This window comes from Trichosurus vulpecula, chromosome 3 (assembly GCF_011100635.1).
Source record: "Trichosurus vulpecula isolate mTriVul1 chromosome 3, mTriVul1.pri, whole genome shotgun sequence".
Classification (NCBI taxonomy): Eukaryota; Metazoa; Chordata; class Mammalia; order Diprotodontia; family Phalangeridae; genus Trichosurus; species Trichosurus vulpecula.
In genome coordinates this window covers 330,988,271-331,014,486 of record NC_050575.1, presented here as the reverse complement: position 1 = coordinate 331,014,486, position 26,216 = coordinate 330,988,271, and the positions used below count along the sequence as shown (strand labels likewise).

General features: G+C 38.6%; 1 protein-coding gene across 4 annotated transcripts in view; it reads left to right on the top strand.

Moving 5' to 3' along the window:
* Window positions 1-26,216, top strand: part of VRK2 (VRK serine/threonine kinase 2) — an 89,870-nt gene that overhangs the window by 34,971 nt on the left and 28,683 nt on the right. For all 4 annotated transcript variants that reach the window (XM_036751919.1, XM_036751922.1, XM_036751920.1 and 1 more), the window contains one exon: window positions 21,897-22,029. In XM_036751919.1, the coding sequence (XP_036607814.1) occupies window positions 21,897-22,029 (133 nt within the window). The remainder of the gene's footprint in view (window positions 1-21,896; window positions 22,030-26,216) is intronic.

Here is a 26,216-nt window from a genome sequence, read left to right as displayed (position 1 = left end):
AGCATAGAGGGCCCTAACTTGAGCCCCTCCAAATTAAACTCTAATTCCCCAAAGAGTTTACAGAGTTAAAAATAAAAGTAGGCATATAATGACAGATATGATGCTTTTTGTTATTATGGAGTAGGGGAAAACTTGGAGTATGATAAGGAATTAAGCATTAGTACAGTGAAAACTCACTGCCCTAGACAGATTTGTCCTATGATTGTAATTAGAATACCAATTGATGTGTCTTTAAAGGAATGGGCAGCTTTTGTGCTGCTTAGATATTCAGCAGTGTCATGGTTGTACTCCATTTCACTAAATTCACATTCATTTGGGTGTGTTAAAAATGGTTTGCGAATTGAATCCTTTTTCAGTCTTACTTCCCAGGACTAGCTCTTGAAGGAGAGTGCATCAGTAATTTTAAGTAGTTGTGAAGGTGATTTACTTATAGTTTACTATACTCCAAAGGTGCTCATTCTAAAATCAAGGATTGGTGGTGATGCAAAACAGAGGCTCTGTTGCATATCACAAATGTCCATGGTTAGGGGGAGGTCTGATTTAGTGAAGAGTATGGATTACAGAATGTTTTAAAATTAATCCAGTTTTATTACTTTCAAGTACGTAAGTAACTGTGTCTAGGCTAACAAAGTTTGTGTTACGTTTTCCTTAGAGAATCTTCTTTAATGAGTAGATTAGAATAGTTTGTGCTTCTCTAACATTTAAAGAGGCTTGAAAACAATTGGTTGTCTTAGAAATTTCCTCAGGAATTTTGTATATGTTTTTAATTTTTCACTTTCTATGGAAAAAAATGGCGTTGGTAAACAAAGGCAAAGTTAAGTCCACTTCTGTCTGGGTTGTAAGAAATTTAGAATTGTATCATCCTGCTTCCAGCAGTGTTGCTGTACATCTGTGGAATTAACTTGCCCAGACTTATTACCCATTATCATGAATTCCTGGAAGTTAGCCATGAGTCTTGATATGTTTATTTTCATATCTGCCTTTGCTTATATTTTCTGCCCAGTTGGAAGACTCTCTCTTCTCTTTGTCTATCCAAATCTGTCCCATCCTTTAAGGGCTAGCTAAAGTCCCCCTCCCTTCTCCATATCCTTTCTTGACAGCTCTAGGCCATGCTGACCTATCCTTCCTCTACACTCCACAGCACACTTTGGGTCCAATTCTCTTGTATTGTCATCCTGATGTTTACATTGCTTCTCTTCTCAATTAGATTGAGGCCAGAGACCAGGTCTTTTTGTGTCCTTAGAGTATGAAGCACCAGAAGCACTCCATAAATACTTGTTGTTTTATTGATAAATTTGACTTGGGAAAAACTGCAGGAGTCATTAAATGGTATCGAGCACGTTGTTTTCTTTCTGAAGTAATGCATCCTCCCCACAGATGGCAGCATGGTAAAGTGGGAAGGAAGGGAATAAGTCTATGTGCCAGGCACTGTGCTAAGCCCTTGGCAAATATTACCTCATTTGATGCTCACCACAACCCTTCAAGGCGGGTGCTGTTATTATTCCTATTTTATAGCTGAGAAAACTGAAACAAGTAGAGGTTAAGTAATTTGCTCAGGGTTTACGCAGTATCTCAGTTCAGATTTGAACTCAGCTCTTCTTGACTTTGTGCCCAGTGCTCTGTCCACTGCCCCACTTAGCTGCCTTATGCCTGATACGAATTTTTTTTAAATAATAATCCACAAGTACCTGAGGCTTTAATATCCATGGCCTTCACACTGCTAGGAAAGTTAAGGAGCTTAAAGTTAGAAAGTTCTTAGCGTTTTGGGAAAAGTAATTGTAGCACCTGACCTGTATCTGGTGGCAACCCGTTAGCTTTAAGATTCCCTGGGATATCAGCGAGGTAGGGTCACAAGCCTCATTAAAGCTGCTTGTTCACCATATGCAAGAGGGAATTCCGACACAATCCATTTATCAATCACAGTGGCTCATAAGGCTGAGAGTGGCTGTGTGTTTGGAAGACGTTTACATGGTATGTGCATTTAAGCCTCATTTTACGATTAGGCATTTTACCACCATGTTTTCTTTATTGAGGACATGTAAAACTAAGTGTCTGGGTAGCAGGCAGAGCCCCACTTGCTTTGGAAAACTCTGAGGCAATTTGTTGTAGAGAAAAGCGTGTTGGTACAATATTATTTGTATGGGGGACATAGGAGAAAACCTTATTATAAAGTACTTTAGCATTGCACAAATTTGATTTTGTTACAGGTCGAATGATGCCCCCTGTGTACACAGTGGTACATAGTACATCACAGCATGTAACCTGAGAGTCCCATAACAGGGATCTCTAATCTTTGTCCTTCAACCAGCATTTTAACAAGGTTCTGCTGTATATGTTAAATTGAGAAAAGAAGATGTTAGAAATGTTTCTTTTAAATGATACTTATTTAGGTATTTTAATCAAATTTTTTTACTAGGTTTGTATTAACTGAGGTTACCTTTATTGGATTACCTCTTCTACCAGTATGCTTATTTGCAGTATCTTAGTAATATATTCATTTTGAAAGAGAATAGCTTGCCATCTACTTGGTATCCACATTTGTTTCACAGAGAATTTTTTTTGGTATTATTTACTGATTTGTCAACTTTATTCATTAATAAAGTTGGCGTGAAATTTCATAATGATTTAATGTTCAGCAGTGCCTCAGTCATACTCTATTTTACTAAAATGATATGGAAGACTCGATTAGAATTGATTGGGAGATCTAATTCATAATACAGGAAGATAGATTTTAGGGTCATAAGGGTTCTTATCATCTATCCTGTCCAAACGTTTCATTGTGTAGTTGAAGGACCCAAAGCCTAGGCTGGTAAAGTGTCTTGCCCAAAGTCACGCAGTGAGTAACAGAGCTGGCTTTTGAACACTTGTTCTCTCAGTCTGAGTACAGTGCCCTTCTGTGTGACATGGCCTCCGAAAAACATTTTATCTTGTTTTCCATGACTAGTTTCTCAGTGATTGTGTTCCAGTAGTCATGGTGGGTTTTGCTTATTACTTTGTGTTATATTTTCAACTCTGTGGCTCAGTAGCTAGAGCATAGAACTTGGAGTCAAGAAAGCCTGAATTCAAATCTGGCTTCAGATGCTTACCAGCTGTGTGACCCTGGACAAGTTACTTAATTTCTGGCTGCCTCAGTTTCCTCTTCTGTAAATCTATAGAAACAATAGCACCCTACCTCAGTTGTTCTGAGGATCAAATGAGAACATGTAAATTGTTCTCTAAACCTTAAAGTGCTATGTAAATGCTATCTGTTATTATTTTCATGTGTTATTTTGCAAAGTGATTTGAAGGTGTGTGTGTGTGTGTGTGCGCGTGTGCTAATTTGATTTTTAAAAGGCAGCCAATTTAAACTGACTACCTGAGTACTTTTGGAAGGGAAAACTAAGAATCATAGGACACAACATAGTAATTATAAACGTTTAGGAGCTACTATCTGTTTTAAAAATTAATCTTTTGTGAATCATATTTCTTTATATTAAGCTTCAGAATCTTGGCCTAATGCAAGACTATCAGGATTGTTAAGTACATAACATTGATCCCAAGAAGATAATTTTTTTGGATTTATCTTTTCCAGCTTCTTCTTTCCCCTCCTGACCCTAATACAGAGGAGTTGAATTTCTTTTTTTCTGCTCTGCCTCTTCCCACTCCCCCCTCCCGGCTATTGTTCATAATAACAAAGGCAAAACATGCTGGATTGTTGTGCTAGATTGGATTTTTTTCAGTGAAATTTTCTCTTTTGAATATTAAAAAGTTAAATTTTTTTTTGCCATGAAACTTGAACATCTCCAGAATTCTGGGCAAAGAAACTAAAGTAAAAGAGAAACAAACCCACTCTTAATCTGTAGTATCAAAAGACTGGACTAATATTATATATGGTAAATTTTTTATGGTTAATTATGTTGTGTTAGAATTTTCTGAACATAGGTTTTGTAGGACTAGCCTTAGAGTAAGAAAGTCCTGGATTCAAATATCACCTCTAACACATATTGGCTCTATGACCCTGGATAAGTTACTAAACCTCTCAGTGCTCTAAGATGACAAATGGTAGAGAAGGTGCTAGTCTGCCTTGATAGCCCATCTATTACAATTCCTGACTCATGCTAAGAACTTGATAAATGCTTGTATGATCCAGCCATTCCCTACACCAGTAAAATCACAGGTCCAGTCCATTTTTCCCTCCCTATTGCCAAAGTCAGGTTTCACATTTCCTAATTTGAAGGGTTCTGTCGTTATCCTTATAGTTATGCTTCATAGTGCCTAGGGTAAGCCATGATAGATCTGTATTTGCCTAATGAATTGGATTATAATTTGGTTAGCTTTTAGTAAGTACAGTATGAAAATACAGGAAACATATGACTTCTCTGGTAAAGCGTCGTCCATCCCATGGTTGAGAAATAGTGCAGAGTAACCAAAATTCTACAGCAATATAAATTAGTGGCCTTGGGGTTCATTTCCTTCATTTAGTATTTTGGGAGTGTAGTACTAGGTTATGTGTAAGGTCCTCATTGAGCTCTAAAGTCATGGGACTTTTGATTTGGTATTGCTTAGTAGTTACAAGCTAATAATCTCCAAAGGCTGCCTGGTACAGATCTCTTAAGCAGGTTTAGAGTGATGTCCAGTAACATAGAACTCAAAACAGCATTTTCTAGGCATTCTCTTTGTTAACTGGGAAGCCAACAAAATGGGAGGTAAAACGAATCAAGTTCATTCAGTTTAGTTAAACAAACATTTATTCAACACATACCCTGACCAGTTACTGTGTGAGGCAATGGGGATACAGATAAAAATGGGACTATTTATTTAGTCCCTGTTCTTAAGAAGCTTAAATTCTATTGCAGGGATACAACATGAACTTAGATAGTGAGCATAAGGTATTTTGGAGAGGGAGGGAGGGAGGGGGAGGCAGGGGGAGAGAGAAAGAGAGAGACAGAGACAGAGAGAGAGAGAGAGAGAGAGAGAGAGAGAGAGAGAGAAAGAGAGAGAGAGAAAGAAAGAGAAATAACAACTTTGAGGGATCAAGAAAGTGCCTGGCAGAAGAGGTGGAGCCTAAGCTGAGTGCTGAAGAAAACCAGGAATTCATTCCTAAGAGGAAGAAGTGAAAAAGGGAGTATATTCCAGGTATAAGGGATAGTCTGTGCCATGAAAGAGGAGATGGAATGAGAAATCTGAGGAGCAACCATGAGATCAGTTTGAATGGCATATAGAGGTTAGGAAGGGAAGAAATATGGAATGTCTAAGAAGTGGAAGCAAGATTGAGGAGGGCTTTAAATGCTAGACTGAAGAGTTTACATTTTTTTCCTGGGGGCAATAGGGAGCCATGGAATATTTTTGAACAGGAGTGACATGGTCAGATCTGACTATGTAAGTTCATATTCTATGTCTAAAGCAATTTGCAAGTTCTAGAAAATCTTACAGGAAGACAATACAGGCTGCTCAGCTTGCTTAAGTACTTAACCACCTGTCTGAATATCTTGTATCCAAGAACTCAGATTTTATCTTTACCATGTTATGGGAGCTAGTGCTGGCCTAATGATTTAGAGGTTGTTTATGTTGTCTGATTTAAAGAAAATAAGCACTTCTACTCAAAAAGATTTCTCCCACCATTGCCTATAATTCATTTCTTTGTTCTAAGACTTTTATTCTAAAATACAAACTCGCACTAATAAACATTTTATGTATTCAGAACCTAGTTATCAATGAGTTTATTAGATGTATTCCCAGATGACCAGAAAGTCCTAGGTTATTTAGAATTCCTGGGGGTGGAGGAGTGGGAGCAGAGAGGGACAGAAGCCTTGCAAAGAGGGAGAAGGGTACATCCACTAAGGAAAGGGGAGTTTGCTTTGTAGCTTTGCTTAGGATGGGGACTAATGAGGTGGGAGTTGGGAAGTCATTTGTTCTTTTGCGTAAGACTTCAGTGTAATTAGGTCTCTATCATTTGCATTGTACCATCCTTCATAAAATCAACTCAAGATTGTTTTGAAACTAATTATCCAGTTTATGCCTTACTCAGGGCCAGGAAAAAGAAATAAAAGATAATTTCTATAATGGGCTAAATAAAGTTGGTACTATTTTCTGAAATAAAGTTTTGGATAATTTGTAGATTTCAGCTATGCTTTTTCAGTCATCAAGTTTGGATGGTTGATTTCCTCCAAGTCTGGAAATACAAGAAGAAGAAACTGAGCTGTTGGCCATGACACCTTTAGAAATCCGTAAAAGCCAATTGAAGATCTACTGTAGCACTTGACAACTTTGAAATGGGCAAGTGAGCATCCACCTTGGAAGGTTTAAGTGGGCCCTTGACCATTAGCAAGGAAGATGGACTGTCAGTTATTTCTAGCTTCCAGTTTACAAAAACATGCAACAAAGATCTATACTTCTTCAAATCCGTAGAATCTTTAAAAAACTGATTCCCCCTCTTTTGTATGTCTTATTTTTCCTTACTCCTCACCTTAATCTCCTGTTCCTGGGCTCTTACTCCCTGTTTCCTGGCTCACCAAGAGTCACTGCACTGAAACAGGAGAGAGAATAATTCAAGGGCAGAGACTTTGAAAGTCTGGAACTGCCTGAGCAGTGCAGCATTGGACTTGAAGTCTTGGAGAGTTCAAATCCTGCCTCAGACACTTACTAACCCTGAAATCCTGGACAAGTCACTTAAGGGAAAAGGAGAGAAGGGAGTAAGCATGGTACCTACAGTGTGCCAGCCATCATGCTTTTCACAGATCTCCCAATCCCTTCAATGACCCTGTGAGGTTGGCGCTATTATTATTGCCACTTTACGGTTGAGGAAAGTGAGGTTAAGTGACTTGCCCAGGGTGCCACAGCCGAGGCTAGATTTGAATTCAAGTTTGCATGATTTCAGGCTTAGCACTGTATCCATTGTGCCATTAGCTAGCTCTTTCAACCTCAGTTTAATCATCTGAAATGGTGGTAACGATAGCCCTATTTCACAGCAGTGTTGTTAGGATCAAGTGAAATAACAAATGTAAAGTACCCTGCAAACATTAAAGTTCTTTAGAAATGTTAGCTGTTATTTTTTTAAAAAATATTTTCCTGTGATGCATACCACTTTCAGGTCTAGGGAACAGAAATAAATGTGTAAGAAATAGTTGATAGGGTGAAAACTTGACATAAAGATAATTTAAAATGTCTGGTCCTACCTATGGTATTAGAGAAAATGGTCCTTTAGTAAATTATCTACCTCAAATAACAAAAACTAGCCCTCCAAATTATATTGTATTATAAGTTTTACAAAATGCTTTCTTTCTAAGCCAAAGAAAAGCTATTTTAGTTATCCAACAGTGCCAGTATTTTGTAAGAAATGAGTGATTTACTTTTCATTCAATCCACAGTTATTTCTTGAGTGCCCATTACATTCCACTGGCAAATACCAGTTCTAATTCCTTTAAGGCGGAGTACTCACATTTGACTGAAAGATTTGTCCAATCTGATCTGTTAGAGCTTGTAGACAATATCTTGTTTGGTAGTGATTGGCATTCCTGAATCTCCAGTCACAGCCTAGGCCAATGTGACTGAGTCAAACTAATTCGAAAGAGTAGAGAGCATTGGAAAAGATTCAGAACTTTGAACACTGAATTTGGAGTCGCAGGACCTGGGTGTAAATAGTGTTTCTGCCACATATTAATTGTTTGGGCCAGCCACTGAATTTTACTGGGCTTCAGTTTTGTCATCCATATGTTGAGAGTTGGATTAGAGGACCTATACGGACTCTTCTAGCCCTAGATTTATGATCCTAAGAATTTTGGAGGTGGTGTTAAAGTATCTTGAATAGTCTCCTGGAAGAGGGGTATTAAACTTTTTTATTTGTACCATGAATCCCTTTGGCAATCTGATGAAGCCTATGACCCGTTCTCAGAATAATTGCTTTTAATGGACAAAATAATATCTCTACAATAACAAATTATTGAAATACAGTTATCAAAACATTGAAAAAAAAAACAAAAGAAAAAAACCAAGATCACAGATACCAGAGATACCAGGTTAAGCAACTCCTTTAAGGAGTCCAGGTCATATAAACTAAAGAGTGGTGGCTGGTAACAGCTGCCTGAGAGAAATCCTGGCTTCATGAGCATCAGGGGGCAGTCCGTAAAGAGCTCAGGAGCTGTTCCCAGGACAGAGCAATGAATATCCCCATAAACAGCTCAGATGCTAACAGCTGCATGTTGGTTAAACCCAGCCATATATTTTGTAAACCCTTTAAAAATATATATATTTTACACAGAAAGTATTCCTACAGTAAAGTCAAATTGAATCAGCAAAATATCATTTGGCACCTTCTCTGTTTAAGTTACTATAGCAGGTACCTGTAATGCCCATGGACACATCCTGTATACAAGTGATTCTCCAGCAGAGTTCAGATTTGCTTTAGACGGAAAGACCAAAGGTTGACGTAAACCAGATTGTCCTTCGTGCTGATTTATTCCCATTAAAAGCCCAGCACTCCTTGTGTCTTTTTAAAATCCAATTGGAATTTAAGGGAGATGAGATATTGGAAGTACTTTCAATCCCATAAAAGCTATTTAAAATGGGGAGGGGAAATGAAGCAAATATTTATTAGGTACCTACTGTGGGTAGCTAGGTAGCGCAGTGAGTAGCGCACCAGACCTGGAGTCAGAGAAGACCTGAGTTCAAATCTGGCCTCAGATACTTAGTAGCTTTGTGAGCCTGTTTGCCTCAGTTTCCTCATCTGTAAAATAAGCTGGAGAAGGACATGACACACCACTTCAGTGTCTTTGCAAGAAAACCTCACAGAGGGTCACCAAGAGTCAGATCTGCCTGAACAGCGACGTTCCAGCATTGTGTTAATCCCTGTACAGAAAGGATCTCATTTGATCCTCGCAACAACACTGGGAGGCAGGTACTACTATTGCCCCTGTTTTACAGTTGAGACATCTGAGGCAGGCAGATTACATTGCCCAGAATCAAACAGCTTCATAAGTGTCTGAGGCCAGATTTGAATTCAGGTCTTCTGATTCCTGGCCAAGTGCTGTGTCCACTGAGCCACCGGCTATCTGAATGGGTTTGCCTAATGGCAAATTAGAAATAAAGAGTGATCCCCAGAGTTTTCTTTAGTCAGTGAAGGCATCCTTGGGACAGAAACTCCCCAAATCCTGGAGATTACAGTTCTTGAAATCACATTAGAGTTTCGTCTTTGACAGAGTATAGTAGGTTGGGGAACTGAAGACATTTTATGGAACCAAATGCAAACAGTGTCAGGGAAACTGTAAAACTCCCCCTGTTCTGATTCAAGGACTTAATTCATTAGATTGAAGTATGCTATAGAGTTGAAGGAACTGTGTGTACTCTTGGTGAATGGTCTAAAAGTGGATTAATCAGTGAACTGATTAAAAAGTTCATGTCTTATTCATGAGAAAATAGCACGGGGTGTGTGTGTGTGTGTGTGTGTGTGTGTGTGTGTGTGTGTGTGTGTGTTCGTGTGTTTGTTTTTTAGGTCCTAATTCTCAGTGAATCAGATATCAAGTCAACAAAGATTAAGTGCCTACTGTGTGCATAGGAACCATGCACTGGGGATTCAAGGAGCTCCCCACCTAATGAGGGAAACAACATGTAAACAACTATGTACACATAAGATATGTGAAGGAACCATGATTTGGAGATGAAGAGGGAGAGAATTCCAGGTATGAGGGACAGTCAGTGAAAATGTCTGGAGGTAGGAGATGAAGCACGAAGCAGCAGTGTCATTGGGTCATAGACTAAATGGGAAGGGGTGGTGTGGAGCAAAAAGTGATAAGCTTGTAAGATAGAAAGGTAGAAAGGGGTTGGGTTATGAAGGGCTTTAAAGCCAAACAGAGGATTTTGTATTTGATCCTGGAGGCAATAGGGAGCCGCTGATTCATTAAATGGTGCAAGGTTGGGAGTGATGTGATCAGACCTGCACCTTAGGAAGATCAGTTTGACAGCTAAGTGGAGTATGGACTAGAATGGGGAGAGGGAGAGCAACAACCAACAGCCTCTTGCAATAGTGCAGGCATGAGCTAACAAGGGTCTACAGCAGAGTGGTGGCTGCATCAGGATAGAGAAAGGGATGTGTATGAAAGATGTTATAAATAGAATAGTGGATTATGAGATCAGAAGACAAATACAGAAAAAACAACCTTCGTTGGTATTTGAACATGCCACCTTTGTAGTAAACAAGTATTCTGGATTTACTGCAATTTGTTGAAAGATAACTAAGTTGTTTAACAACAACAAAATGCTCTACCTTTTTGGTCATACGAACAAAAGCTGAAGTTGAAGAGCAAGTTAACCCCTCATGATGCACTTACTTTGACCAGTGATTTGGGGAAGAAAGTACACTTCCTTTCCATTTATGCTACTTTGATCATTGGCCAGCCAGTTGGAGCAGTAAGTAAATTCTGAGAATACTGTTTAGTAATGACTAGAATAGCACGAGTTAAGAAGATAAATCTGGTGTATCCATGAGAGTATACATAGCAGTTAACAGGTGTGAATGACTTTTGGGAACATAAACTTGCTGCTTATTCATTCCATGCTTCATTCCCTTTCTGCTGTATAGTGATTTTCATTAATAAGTTAGCATTTAGTTTATTGTGATGATTTTCATATTGCAGTGTCTCAATGAAGGAATAGGAAAATATTATGACCTACTCCAATAAGATAATTATTGTAACAAGATAAACGTTAGCTTTTTAATGAAAACCACTGGAGTTGCTGAATAAGATGATCTTCCCTTTCTAAAGTTTTTTAAGTGTTTTCTAAATTGCCCGTTTTAAAAGAGATTCATGAATAGTGAATATCTCTTCCACCAGCCCAATTCCCATCAGTCTCTGATAATCAGGATGAGAGCTTAACTGGCACACTTCTGTTTCTAGCAGGGTGTGCTAATTAAGAGGATTTGACTGTAGAAAAAAATTCTGGATTAAGATCAGACATCAGCTGATAGTATCTTACCATGTGCATGGGTGACACCTTGGTGGAGAATTTTTAAGGCTGCATTTTGCTCTACTGAGTCAAATGCTTTTTTGTAACCAATAAAGAGTAGACTAAGTGAGGTCTTGTATTCTTTATACTTGGATCATTTATGTCTATTGCCTTTTCGTTTTCCTCAGAGAATGTTTGAGAGTTGTAACCAGAAATGTTTTTGTGTAATAAACCTCTCATGATAAATATCAAGTGAGGCATGTAGCAGGGTGTCATGTGGTCACCAAAATATTGACCATTGTCATCACTGATGTCCAGCTCACAGTACAAATGGAAGAAGGATTCCATGAATCTCAGTGGGTGAATTTTCTAGATGTGCCTATTTGGGGATAATATTGTGGCAATTGCATCAAACTTTAAAGTACTGCGGTCCTTCCTCAGTGGTTCCATGGCCAATTACTATCAGCATATGACTCTGTACCAAGTGAAGACTAGAGTTAAGTGACGGATGAGGAGGACAGATTAGACTTCCTTAAAGTCTCCACTAAAATCCTACCTCCTAAAGAAAGCCTTCCCAACACCTCTTAATTCCAATACTTTCCCTCCATTAATTATTTCCTATTTATTCTGTATATATCTAGCTTTATATATATTTGTTTAGACTCCATGAGGGCAAGAACTCCCTTTTGCCTCTTTTTGTATCCCAAACAACTGAGTGCAGTACCTGGCTCATTGGTTGGTTCTTGTCCTTCATTCTTGAAGAGGACCCAAATGACATCACTATATTGGGGTCAAAGTACAGTGTGTCCAACTGTGGCTAATTAGACCAGCATAAGCTTGGAAGGCTCTATCCCAGGTCAGGCTCAGATAGTCCATGTGAACATTTGGACAGGAGACGTCTCTAAGTTTGTGTATCTCACATTTCTTTTGAGCTACTGCAATTCTGCTTTGCTCATAAAGCATAGTGCCTTCTTTGGTGTGGGCATGCTATGCTAGATGGTCCTATGCCAGTGTCTCCTCTGTCTTACAGTCAATTCCAGAATTCTTCAGAGAGTCGTTGAGAGTGTCCTTGTATCACTTCTTCAGACCTCCATGTGAGCCTTGCATGAATTCTCCATAAAAATAGCCTTTTAGGCAAATGTACACTTGATATTTGAACAACATGGCCACCCCATCAGAGTTGTGCTCTCTTCAGTGTGTTCTTGGTAGTTCAGCTCAAGAAAGGACCTCAGTAGGACCAGATGAGCTTCAGAATCTTCGTAAGACATTTAAAATGGAAGTGATTCAGTTTCCTGGCATGGCACTGGTATACTCTCCAGGTTTCACAGGCATACAACAATGAGGTGAGCACAACAGTTCTGTAGACCTTCAGTTTGGAAGGCAGCTTATACCTCTTCTCACCCATACTTTCCTTTGGAGCCTCCAAACACTGAACTAGCTCTGTCAATGTGTGCATCAACCTCATCATCTATGTGTACATCCTTTGAAAGTACACCTCCAGGGTAAGTGAACTAATCCACAGTATTCAGAATGTCTCCATTTGCTATAACCAATGGTTCCATAGATAGATGGTGTAGTGCTGGCTGGTGGAGAACCCTGTGTTTTCTTGGTGTTAATTGTTAGGCCAAAATTAGCACAAGCAGCAGAGAATCCATCCATATTTTGTCACATTTCAGCCTCAGAGTCTGTGTTGAGTGCACAGTCATCTGTTAACAAAAAGTCATGCACCGACCCTCCATACAGTAGGTGCCTAATAGATGTTTATTAAATTATTGCATGATCCCGATTGTAACCCATTCAAGAAGGCTAGTAATAATGACTGCTCCTTGAGCCTGACCTTGCAACTAATTTCAGCTCCAATTGTATGATATTCTAATCCACAGTCTCTCCATATTTTTCATAAGAATGATATGAGATGCTTTACTGAAAACTTTGCACATGCCCTTCTGTAAATCTTTTATGTGGCCCACCCACTCATGACTAGTTTTCTTGCTATCATTTGATATTAGTGGAACATGAATTCCATCTATTGCTTTATCCCTCATTCTCAACACATGGCTGGTTTACTGTCTTTTTTTCTTCAAATCTCTCTCAGGTAACATCCTTTACACTACTTCTTTTGGGAAATTATTGCTGCCTGTTTTCACCTGCTATTGATAAGGGCTTCCAGAGTAAAGAATAGTGTAGAATTGAATTGGTTAAATATAAGATGGAGATTAGAAAGGGAGGAAGGTAAAATCAGAACAGGGGGTAATGCCTGAGGGTTGGAGGGGATTATAGGTCTCAAAGTTTGGTTTAGAGTACCGTAGCTTTGGAGAGGGATGAGGTATATATAGAGATGGAATTATAGTTGGTAATGGTCTGATAGAGGAGTATAAGAGATTTTGTTAAAGGAAGTGGAACACTCGTGGGTAATACTAACACCCAGAGTGTGATAATAATATATGCCTTTTCTATTTCTCAGTGATTTCATGAGGGTAAAATTATGTATATATAGATATGAATTTGTGGATGTGTGTACATATGTATGTGTGTGGTGTGTAAATGCTTACTAAATGCTGGTTGCCTGGTTGACTCACTGGATCTATGATTTCATCAGTGGAGGAGCTCTCTTTTTGGAAACTTTATCAGTACAGATAATTAACTCAGAGTCTTCAGGAGGTGAGTGGGGCCACTTACAAGTAAAATGATTTACTCAGGGTTGCTCAGCTTTTATGTCAGAAGCAAGACTTGAGCTCAGGCCTTCCTGACAAAAGTGGCCCTCTATCCACTATGCCAAGCTGACTCTTGAATGTGTATATGTGAGTGTGTCTACATATTTATACAAATACTTATAAAGGATTTTTAGGCAAACCTTCCAATAAATGATAAACCGATAAATGCAAAAATATTCAAATAATTTTAAAAAACAGATAAGTAAAGACGAAGAGCAACATGGATACAACTTCAGTTCCCTCCTCAGGGAGGGAGCTGCTGCCTAAGTAATATTTACTTAAACAATTTTCACAGGATTTTCACCTTTATTCTTTTAATACTTGCCTTTAACTACACATAGGTTCAGATACCTGCCTTCCCTCTTGTAGACCTCCTGTCCCAAAATAGGGACCTTTTGGTATAAAATCCTATTGAAGAAATTCTAAAAACACAGGAAGAAAAGATTCCAACTATGTAAGAAAAGCAGAAAAGACCAATTTGGATGCACAGAGAATTCACTAAAGAATTTAGGTTTTTTTCTGAAGCTATGTATAGAAGATGGAGCAAAAAAGTAAAAGGGGATGAATACAAAAGCCTGACACTACACTGTAAAACTAGTGTCAGGAGTGGGTGCCATAGCTTGGAATGAGCCAATGCTTGAGAGGAAGGCTAAGGACTACAAAAAGGGTGGATGTGGTTGTTGTTGTGTTTAGCTATACTAGGAAAAAGGAAAAAAAATCATCTGATAGGATGATAGGACTGCTATTTGGGTTACATGGGATGCTGATGACTGACAACATAGAATGGAGCAGTCCTGCTCAAACCTTATTTTCCTTCTGTTTTCTTTGCCAATGAGAATGATTTGTGGAAAGGGTAGAAACATAATGGTTAGTAGAGCACTGATACACAATACAAATGGAAGAGGATTTAATTTCCCCTCCTCCCACCCCATAAATTCAAATCAGCTGGCCTGGGGAACTCCCCCCCTGGAATGGACAGATGGATGTGATTGCTGGGATACTGTCAATAATACCTGAGAGAGAAAGAGGAGATTGGGTGATGTACAGTAGTACTGGAGAAAGGGTTTTTTTTTCTTTAAGGGAAGAGTTTTCAAATTATTGGCAAGTGAGCTTGGCCTCAATTGCTGGCACAATTCTAGAACAGATTATTGAGTGAATGGTTTGTGAAAAATTTAGAAAAGTTATGTTTGGTCAGAGAGCCAGTGTGGTTTCATCAAGAACTGGTCATGCGATGCCTAATTAAGCTATTTTTTTGGGTTACTGAGTGGGTAGAACAAGGTGATCTTTTACATATAGTTTATCTATATTTTAGCAAAGTGATTCAAGTATTTCATGCTATTATTGTGAGAGAGAAGAAGATGTGGCATAGGTTGTCATACAATTAGATTCTGAACTGGTGAAAGGTGGGAAGAAGGGCTCCACTGAGTGCTCCAGGGCATCTGTTTTAACAGTTTTATCAGTGCCTTAGATAAAATCATAGATGAGCTGCTTACAAAATCTGTAGATCACATAAAGCCAGGAGGGATAGCTGACACACTGATGACAGTCAGTATCCAAAATCATCTGGACAGGATAGAACATCGAGTTGAACTCAATATAATGAAATTTATTAGGGATAAATTTCAAGTCATATACTTTGGTTTAAAACTCAATTTCACAAGTATAAGAAAAGGAAGGCATTGTTGGGGTTAATTGGGGTTAATTTTTCTGAAAAAGAGCTAATGGTGGGGTAAGTCAGTAAGAATCAAGAGCATTATATAATAGGTAAAAAAGCCAGTGCCATCTTGGGGTCATTACAAGGAGGCATGGTTTCTAGGAATAAGGAAGCTACAGTTAATCCTACCTCTGGGTCAGACCATATCAACATTATGATGTTTGATTCCAGGCATCCACATTTTAGGAAAAACATTGATAATTAAAGTGAAGAGAATCCACAGGAAGGCAACTGTGATGATGAACGATATGAGGATCAGTTTGAAGGAACCAGGAATGTTACGCAAGAGAAGACTTGGAAGGCGGTGGGCCAGGGAATGGGGCGGGGGGGCGGGAAGGGATGATCTCTTCAAGGGTCTGAAGAGCTATCATGTGGAATCGAACTTGTATTGTTGGCTGCAAAGGGCAAAATCAGGACTGATGGGTTGAAGCTGCAAAAAGGAAAATTTAGGATTGATAAAGGAAGCATCTTCTTAACAGAACTTTCCAAAAATGGAAGGAGCTACTTCAGACAGCCGTAGGTTCCCCCTCATTCTTCATGCAGAGACTGGATGACCACTTACTAGCTATGTGACAATGGGGATTGTTTTGGGGTATGTATAGGTTAGACTAGATGGCTGGTGAGGTTGCTGCCAACCCCGAAATGTGATTCCGTATTTTCGATGGCAGAGTTTCTTTCCTGGAATCTCAAAGGCTATGGTAGTAGAACGTGCCTTTGTCAGATTCTACCATGCTTGAAAGACTTTGAAGTTCCATCCCAGGGACAGTTGAGGCATCTCTATGTAGAGAAGCTCATTAGATGATAGATTTTTTTTTTGGTCTTGGCAGTTCATAAAACAGATTTAAGGATGTTTGGTCCACTTCTAATGGAATATGTTAAGTCTCAGACAAACCTTGGCTCCAGGTGCAGAACTAGGATGAATCGGTAGAAATAGCAGAGAAACAGATTTAAAGTTGGCACCATCCCAAAATGCATTGGATTATTTTAAGTGAGTGGGATCCTCCTTAGTAGAGTTCTTCAAGCAAAAACTGAAAGACCATTTGTTGGATATGTTTTAGGGGATACTTGTTCAGGTGTGAGTATGAGGCAGCTACTTGGAGTCAGGCAGATCTGAATTCACATCCTGCCACAAGTACTTATTAGCAGTGTGACTTCTAGGCAAGTCACCTGATCTCTGCCTCAGGTTCCTCAAGTGTAAAATGGGGACATTAATGCTGTTGTTTAGTTGTTTTTCAGTTGTCTCTGACTCTTTGTGATTCCTTCGGGGTTTTCCTGGCAAAGACACTGAAATGATTTGCCTTTTCTTTCTCTAGCTCATTTTACAGATGAGGAAACTGAGGCAATTAGGGTTATGGGATTTGTCCAGGGTCACACAGCTAGTGTCTGAGGCCAGATTTAAACTCAGGAAGAGAAGGCTTACTGACTTCAGACCTGCCACTGTATCCACTTCCCCCCAGTCACCCTGCTGGATATGTTAATAACAGCTACCCTGTTCTGAGGCTCCAGTGAGAAAACATATTACAGTGCTTTGCAAACCTTAAACACTAGATTAGATGGTCACTGAGGTTGCATCTGATATTAAGATTCCATGATTCTATCAAGTGTAAAGAGGGCTGAAATAGGAATAAAAGAAACCTGTGTTCCAATTTGGTTTCTGTAACTAGCTCTGTGTCCTTGCTTCAGTTCCCATGATTGGGGGGTTAGATGATCAAATGCTCTTTAATATTTTGAGTTGTAACATTCTCTAATTATACAGTTTATTTGCAATCCTACTAAAAAAGCTTCAGCTCTAGTTTAATTTATCCAGAAGACTTTATGTAATGGCAAATGAGTTGGAGGATGTTTGGGAGGAACACAGCAGTAGGGAAGCATTGACGTTTGTGGAAAGAAAGGATTTCAAGAGAGAAGTGAAGGCTAGACGTGTAGACTGGGGAGGTATCTTTGTAAGTGAAGTAATTTGACCTATGGAAGCCAATAAGATTAGCAGAGGACAGTTTAGAGAGAGAGAAAAGAAGGCTCTAGGCAGATCTATAATCTTACCTCCCACTGTCTCCATTTCTGGTGCATATAAACAGGCTTAGGTCTTTCTCTGTCCTAAAAACAGACTTAAAAAAAAAACCAAAAACTTCCCATGGCCATCTATTTCTCAGTCTATGTCTCTGCTGCACTTCACTCCTAATGTTCTAAAATGTAATTTAAACTAGTTCCCTCGACTACCACCCTAATCCTCAACCCTCTGCAGTATGGCTCTATACCATTAGAATGTAAGCAGGGACTTTTGCTCCCCAGCTCCCAGTGCTTAGCACCTGGTCTGACAGGTAGGTGCTTAATTAGTGCATGTTGATTGATTGCTTCATGACCTTTCTTTTTAGGCTTCGGTATAATTGACTTTTCCTTCTTTAAACACCTCCTCACTTGGTTCCTGTGGCATGTTCTCCCCTAGTTTTCATCCATGCCTCTAATTGTTCCTACATGTTCTTCTTCGTATGCCCTTCTGTGAGGGTGTCCCCTAAAGGTCCGTTTTTGTCTTTTTTCTTTACCCTTGGCAATTGTATCCGCTTCCATAGTTTAAATTATTCTTATTAGCCTGTTGGGCATCTTCACTCAGCACTTCATTCTGCTGGAACTGCAAACTTGGTATGTCTAAAAACTGAACTTAACATCAGCCCTCACCTCCCTGCCCTGAAAAACAGCAACAAAAAATGAAAAATCTGTAAATGCTGTCACCTTTCCTGTTGCTCCTCCGAGTCACCAAAGCTCAAAACTTACATGTTTTCTAGGACTCTTCCTTTTCCTTCACCCCCCTGTTGAATTAGATGCTAAGATGTATTGATTCCACCATGGTAAAATCTTGTATCCATCATCTCCTTTCCAATTATACTGTCTCTACTTTAATTTAAATCCTCATTAACTTTTTCCTGGGATGTTGTAATTGTCTCCTATCTGTTTTTCTAGTCTATTTCTACAGATCTAAATATACCATCTGCTGCTCAAAATACTTCGGTGGCTCCCTATTGCTTGTAGGTCAGATGAGAAGCTCCTTACAGTAGCATTTATTGGCCTTTACGGTCAGACTCCAATCTGTCTTTTCAAGCTTTCTCCCACTCTCCTCCTGTTCAGACAAATAAGCATTTATTAAGCACTTACCATGTGCCTTGTGCTATGGTAGGTACCAAAGATACAAAGACAAAACCAAAAATATCTTTGTCTTCCATGAGTTCACATTCTTTTGGGGCACATACCACATATCAGGTAACATGCATTCTCCCACTAAGAATTCACTTGGGCCATTCCTGTCTTGCCACATCTGATGGTCTTGTCATATGTCCTCATCTTTCTGCCATATTTCTTCGTACAGAAGACCATCCTCTCTCTCCTCTCTTGATGCTCTCTCCTCACTGGGTACTGCCTCACCCCTCCTCAATCTCTTTTGCAGGTTATCATTCATATTCTGCTCCCTAACTGCTAGGGTTCCCCAAGGTTCTGTTTAGCTTTTAAAGTCCTTTATAACCCTGTCTCAATCTAGCTTTCCAGCCCCATTATTTATCATTACTTATCCTGTCCTTATCCTGTACTCTTGACTGTAGCAAAACTGGCATCTTTTCTGTTCCTCACAGAAAGCAGCCCATGACCTGTGTCCATGCTTGTGCGTTGGCTGACCCCTAAGCCTGCACTCCATGCCCACCTCACCTCTGTCTCCATGGATGCCTAAATGCTTTCAAGTCACTATTTAAGCTCCATATTCTCCATGAAGCACATACTGATACTCAACTGCTAGTGCTTACCCTCCCAGATTCACTTGTATTTGATCATCTCTCTCTCTATTTTTTATATCTATTCTTTCTATATTTATATACATGTTTTCTTCCCCATTAGAATGTAAGCGCCTCGAGAACATGATTTGTTTCGTTCTTTATATTTGTATCCCCAGCATTTAGCAGTGCCTGGGTCACGGGATGCTCTTCGTAAATACCGGTTGAGCTAAGTGGTACGGCAGATAGAGCACTACCTGCAGTCAGTTAGACTTGAGTTTAGATCCAGCCTGAGACATTTATTGGCTGTGTGACCCTGGACAAGTTACTTAACCTCTGTTTGCCTCAGTCTCCTCATCTACCTTAGTAAAATCTTATAGCCATCACTTCCTTTCCAATTATATTTCCTTTATCTTAATTTAAACCCTTGTTAACGCAGTTTCCTCAATAAATGAGATATTTTTAAGTGCCTTGCGTAGTGCATGGCAAGTGCGCATAGATGCTTAGTCTCTTCTCCTCTTCCTCTTTCATCTGTAAAATGGGAGCGATGATACCTGTTTCTCCTTGTTGTTGTGAGGATCAGTTGAGATGTTGGTAAAATGTTTGATTGATTAATCCCACATACCTGCTTATTGAAGTCCTCTTCCTTTCCCAGGTAAGGAGTTTATCTCTTCCATTAAGATGTTCTTGAGCTTCCCTTCCCCCCTCATCCCAAGCTGAAAGTTAATGCTCCCCCAGATTAGTTAGAGTACTTTTCTCTAGGCCTTTGCTTTGCCTTCATGACATTCTACCTGGTGTCCTCCTTGATTGTAAACATTTTATTCCCCCTATCAGATTGTAAGCTCCTTAAGGACAGAGCATCTGTTGCTTTTCATTTTTCTTGAGTGGTTAATAATTCAAATGCTTTTAAACAGAGGATTCTTTTAAAAGAGAAGTATGCATATTTTCATATAACTGCTTTTAATGAGGGTAAACTAACTAGGATTTAATTATAAAGGTAATACTTTCAGAAGATATTTGTTCAGTTGTGCAAAGAAATGTACATCTGTACTGTTAAGAGTGCCTAGTAGAGTGCTCTTTGGTACTTTGCTAAAATCATGATTTCGTCAATGTATGTACTCCTTTAACACCCACCCTGATAATTGTAACCCTCCTGCTCTTTCTTATTCTGTGTAATTCCTTTCTATATTTTACCATTTGTTCTCCATAGAGGATCTATCGGGTGACATTTAGGCTTTCCTCTCCTTACTGTATCTTATGGGTACCATTACAATCAGACCACAGATGACTATCCATCTGTTATCTCTCATTTTTATTTCATGACCAGCTTACCTCCTTTTCTTATCATGTCCCCAGTGATGCCTTTTAGGTCACTTCTCATTGTTGGTGACATGCTGTCTTCATCATGGCTCTTTCCATTGTCCTTTGAATTATTTGTACCTTTAACTCTTCTAAGATGGTGGTGTTTCCATGTAGAGAATGTGGCTCCACAGCCTTTTTTGGCCACAAACTTTTGAGGGATTCTTCAGTCTTGGAAATAAATAATCACACAACAGAAACAACTCATTCAAGTGACTGACTATTCCAATAGTTTATATTTCCTTGGGGCAGAGAGAACAATGATTTCCAGGACCTCAATACAGAATAGTATTAGCCTGAAAAATAAAAGAAACTCCAACCTCATTTTCTGTTGTATCCTAGCTAGCTAACTAAGCATGCTAATGGACTACTCGTTTTCTTCGTAGATGAAAATTTCTCCTAATATAATGTTAGTTTTTTCATAGCTCGATTAAAATTAAAGTAAGAAAACTATGTTTTCTTTCTATAGATATTAATTGTAAAATGCAGGTTCCACTGCCTTAATTCTGTCCTCAGGCAGCCGCCTCATTAAACTTCAATTCCACCACTAAAACTTAAAGAAATAGTAATGTAGCATTTAAGGGAGGAAAAAAACAAGTTGATTGGTTTCTTTTTTTTCTTGGGCAGCCTTCACATACGTGCCTTGGAAAATACCATTTTCTGACCATGGGTCAGAATAATTGTCTAGTCAAAACAGCTCTTCATTCAGTGATGCTGTAGCTCTAACACCAACTCCTTTTTTTCTTCCTCTAACGTAATCTGAGAAAAATTCACTTGGATTGCTTTCTGACTTCTAACAATCTATATTCTGTTTGGAGATCCTGCTTGCAATTCTGACTTACTTGCAAAGGTAACAGTGATGATATAGATTGGTCTGCAAGGCCAGAAGTCCCGCATTGATGTTCCATTCTTACCCATAGACAGCTTAATGGTGTTTTTTGAAAAGTCATTGCCTTTTACAGTTTGTCCACTGTTTTTATGTTTCTTGTTAATAGGAACTCATATAACATTATGTTTAAGTTTACCAAAAAAAACCTTTGCAGTCTACCCCCCCAACTTTTTGTCACATGTATGTGTTGCGGGGAGGGAGTCTGGGGAGAGACATGGGTCTTCAGTATGAGGACAGATAAAAGACAACATTGCATTTTATGATGTCTGGATGCCCACCTGGAGGGAAAAGAGCTTAGGAACAAAATAAAAAAGCAAAAGAATCTAACTCAGCCCAGAAATAAGATATGACTACGGTGAAGGAAGGATTTAAATGGGGAGGTTAGTTGTTATAGCCCCCAGTTGTATGTATTTTATCCTAAGGCACCATTTGGTTTAATAAAATGGAGATCTAAGGCTGTCTTTAACCTATCAGTTTCTTAAGACTTAATTATAAAGGTTATACTTTCAGAGGACGAAAGCATTATTCATTTGTCTGTTCATGTCTTCCAGGTTTATCTTGCAGATTATGGACTTTCCTACAGATATTGTCCCAATGGGAACCACAAACAGTATCAGGAAAATCCTAGAAAGGGCCATAATGGGACAGTAGAGTTTACCAGCTTAGATGCCCACAAGGGAGTAGGTAGGTTTCTTTTTTATTATTTTATTTCAGTAGTGTGATTACAGAATGAGTAATCAGGCTGCATAGTCCATTTCAAGAGGGGCAAGATTTTGAGCATTGGTGAGATTGTATTAGAAGGTGTGAGCTACTGTTATTGCAGCGAATATCACTTCTGACAGTGGAAAGAGCTAGAGACTGTGATAACTTTTGCTTATGTAAGTGAGAAGGGGCTAGAGCTGTGCATACCAAGCAAAACTTCATGAACAGTTTGGCTAGGAATTCATTGACTTGTACTAGTAAACCTACAGAGCAGGAATTTTGTCTTTTCTATGCTATCAGGAATTTTACAGACATTGTAAAAAAGTGAATGTGTATAGAACTGTTCCCATTTTTTTGATAATCTCCACATCAGAGTATTTGAAGATATCATTTCTCAGTGGGAGGGGGGAAATGCCCAACCTTTTTCCAAAACTAGAAAGTGTTAACTTTTGAAAATCTGTTCCAGTTGCCTTTCATATATCTTACTTATTTAAACTCACTTTGATGGTATCGGAAACACATTTGCAGGTAAATTACATACATAGTCCTTTTATTGGATATTGATTGTACTGCCTTGCATTCCAAGGCAGACTTAATTCAACAATTCCCTAATTAGTTAAAGTCATAACCTATGTCTTGTATTCATTTACCATTAATTAAACCTTAGCTGTTTATTACACTGCAGTCCAAATCCAATAGCAGACCCATAGAGCCATGGAAAAGGGAGTGGGAGGTCAATATTGAAAATATATGGCGCCAAGTTCCACTGATGGCTGCCTTGTTCACAATCAATGTGGTCAATGCAACACAACTTTCTTAGTTGCTATGTCAGCAAGACAAAAAGTCAATTCGAATGTTATGCTAGTGGAAAAAATGGCAATTATTGAAAAACTTTGGCTTGCAAAAAATATTGTCTTTGTAAAGTTTTATTTTTTTAAAAAATCTTTTCAAATATACTAACTCTATTGAAGTGGTATTTTGTTACCCTTTTGGAAAGGACTATAGTGTCACTAATTACAATTAGAAACTTGCACTTGTTAATAGCTGCTGAACTGTTACCTTAAACTAATACTTTCTAACGAGTTTTAGTTGGCACAAACAACTGTGTATTATTGCCTTTTCTATTAAAAGGCCCATTGACCATGTAATGTAGAGGGTCTTGATAATTTGCCAGAGCTATTAAAACCCATGGTAGTTTAAGGTAGGCCAATGGAAAAATGAAATAAGATTGTCAACTGTATTTTCTTCCACCAAGGAAGTGTTTTCAGGGTAATTTTTTTTCTTTCTGGAAAGACTGGGTCTTCCTGCCTAGCCCAGGTTGTGGAAGTATGGGAGTCACTCATGGGCTTGGTCCCACTCTTACAGCACAGGAGATTTGATCTATTCTGTTTTCTAACCTGAGGTAATTCAGTTTCAAAACCTGATGTTCCCCCTTTCCCTGGAGCTCACTATGTTGGTGCTAGATTTCTGGAGAACACTCAGTAAGCTTAGCCCACTGCAGCTCAAGAATCCTGAACTAAACCACCAGCCTTAGTCTACCTACCCCGTGGCAGGGATTACAGGTATGTGTCACCATGCCCAGCCCAGGGTCAGTTTTCAAAGGTAGGAACTCATCTCTTTCCTCTGAGTATAGAGTAAAAAGAGTTACTGTTTTTTACTCATGTAGAATTAAGTTTGAAAAGTAATAATTATTTATATATTTGCCTCCACATACCATGTCTCAGGTGGCCAATAAATATATTTTAATTTAAATTTGTCATACCTAATGAAAACCACTTACATAAATAAGTTTTAATCCAACTCATATTCATATTTTAAAATGTTTACTGATGGTTTTTTAGGTTAAAGCTTTTTTCTGCCTAAATTAGTTGCAGATTGTGATTGTATTTATTTTATCTTTTGCCAGATTATTGGCAGAGTGAGGCTTTTGGGAGGAATTTAAGATGTTTATCTCACATCACTGTAACTGGAAATTTTGCATCTCCTCAGCTGGCATTAGTTTGGTAATATAACTATGCTACAATATGATTGACCCAAGTATTTCACCTATCTTAACTGAAACAACTACGACACTGAATTAATTGTGACTTTTGAGCTATTTTCTGTTAATCACCCTTCTCCTTCCTCCAGTAAAAACCCTTAAATCTCTAATATGCTGCAGAACTTTCTGGCACCTTATATAACTAGCTAATTTTGTACCCAAGGCAAGAATATAAAATTGTGCCACCTTGCCTCAATGGCTTGGCACTTTGGAGGTAGTAAATGCACACTTTACATTTTTTTCTACCCTCCACCTTTGCACACTGAGGTTAAGTTTCCCATTTCCAGCTGGCAGTTTCCATCTCTGAAACTGCTACTCTGGTAGTATTCCCTATTGGATGGGCCTAGGTTTGTGCCGTGCCAGCTCTAATTGTGTCATTCTTTTCCTCTAATGCATGGGATTATGACCTGAATGGTTTATCTTTTAGAAGAAAAGAGACAGGTTTTTTTTCCATTACCCAGTATACTTTCGGGGTCATTGTTTTTCCTGGAAAATAATAAGTTTTGACAAATGGATTTTTGCATCTAGGTTCTTGATTTGCCAAGAATGAAATCAGGATCACCATTTATTTAGTAAACTGATCAAATTCCTAATTTATTTCCTTCTTTATTAGGCTTAACCCATAGATGTGGTTTGCAAACACAACATATAGAACATCAGTATTTATTGGAAAGATAGATTAATCAAAAGACACTTTGCAAAAGAATTCACCGTAAGATTCAAAGTAGAAAGCTCCACTAGTCCATTTAAAATAGGATTTGATTTTTACAAAACTTTTATGAATCCATATGTTGCACACAGTGTAGGTGTAATATGCTTTCTTCCTCCTTTTTCCATTTATACTTTTTGTGCACAGTTTCTATAAAACTGTGACTTCTGCTCACACAGGCACACTGGAGACAATATGGAAGGGTTCAGAAGGTATTGTCAAGGAAACAACGGTTTCTGAACTTATGTCATCACCCAGCTCTTTTTTGGATTCTGGACTTTATTCCTTAGGCAGCTAATAGCATATCCCAATCCGTAATACTTTCCCAAGAACAAACAACGCAGAAATACAAACAAATGCATAAGAAAAGCCATGCAAGCAGTCCCTGATGATGAATTATTCTTCCAAGAAGAGGTGTCCTCAGGCTGTCATGCCCTTCCTCCTGCCAATATACTCTGCAGGCATAATATCAAGGCCCCTTTGGGGATGCTAGTCCATAGGTCTGAGTTCTCACTGATTTTATATGCTACCTTCAGCTAACCTCTGAATAGAAGACAGGTTTACACACCCTCTTTAGGATTACTGAGATGAGTTTTTGCCTTTCCATTTTAATAGCTTAGTTGCCTTGCCTCCTTGATTTTACTACAAACTGGATAGGCTACAGTCAGGTCAGAAATTCAGTGAAGACATTTTTCATATCATATGGTTAGTACATACCAGCTATGTAGAGAAAACCATCAGTTGTTTTAATTTCATTTGGGCAGTTAGATGGCATAGTAGATTGAGCACATTTGAACACTGCCTCACATATTTACCAGCTGTAGGGCCCTGAAAAAGTCACTTAACTTCTCAGTCTCAGGTTTATAATCTGGAAAATAGAGGTAATAATAGAGTCTGCCTCATAGGATTTTTGTGAGAATCAAGTGAGATAATATATGTAAAATGCTATTTATATGTTAGCTAATATTATTATTTCTTAACCAATTGTTATAGCAAAAGATAGACCCAGCTATAGAAAATGACAAAGAAAAATTACATTTTTGATTTATGCTAAATTAAATTAATGAAATTCATTAAGCCATACTGAATTTTAAAAAATAAAATTATTTGCTTCAGGCACTTGACATTTACTAGTTGTGTGACCCTGAGCAAGTCACCTAATTCCCATTGCTTCAAAACAAAAATAAAACAAACGGAAACAAAAATTGATGGGTTTTTTTTTTTGGTCTGAAATTTCATTGAGTTATATTGTATATTTGTGCCTGAAGTTCAGACAAAAGAGATCCATAAATTTTTGTGCCTGTGAATTGAATAATAGTAGTGTGGTGTCATGGTTAGAGTGCTGGAGTCAGAAAGACTCAAATCCTGCTTCAGACAGGTAGATGTTTTATCCTAGGAAAGTCATATAGGATCTGTGTG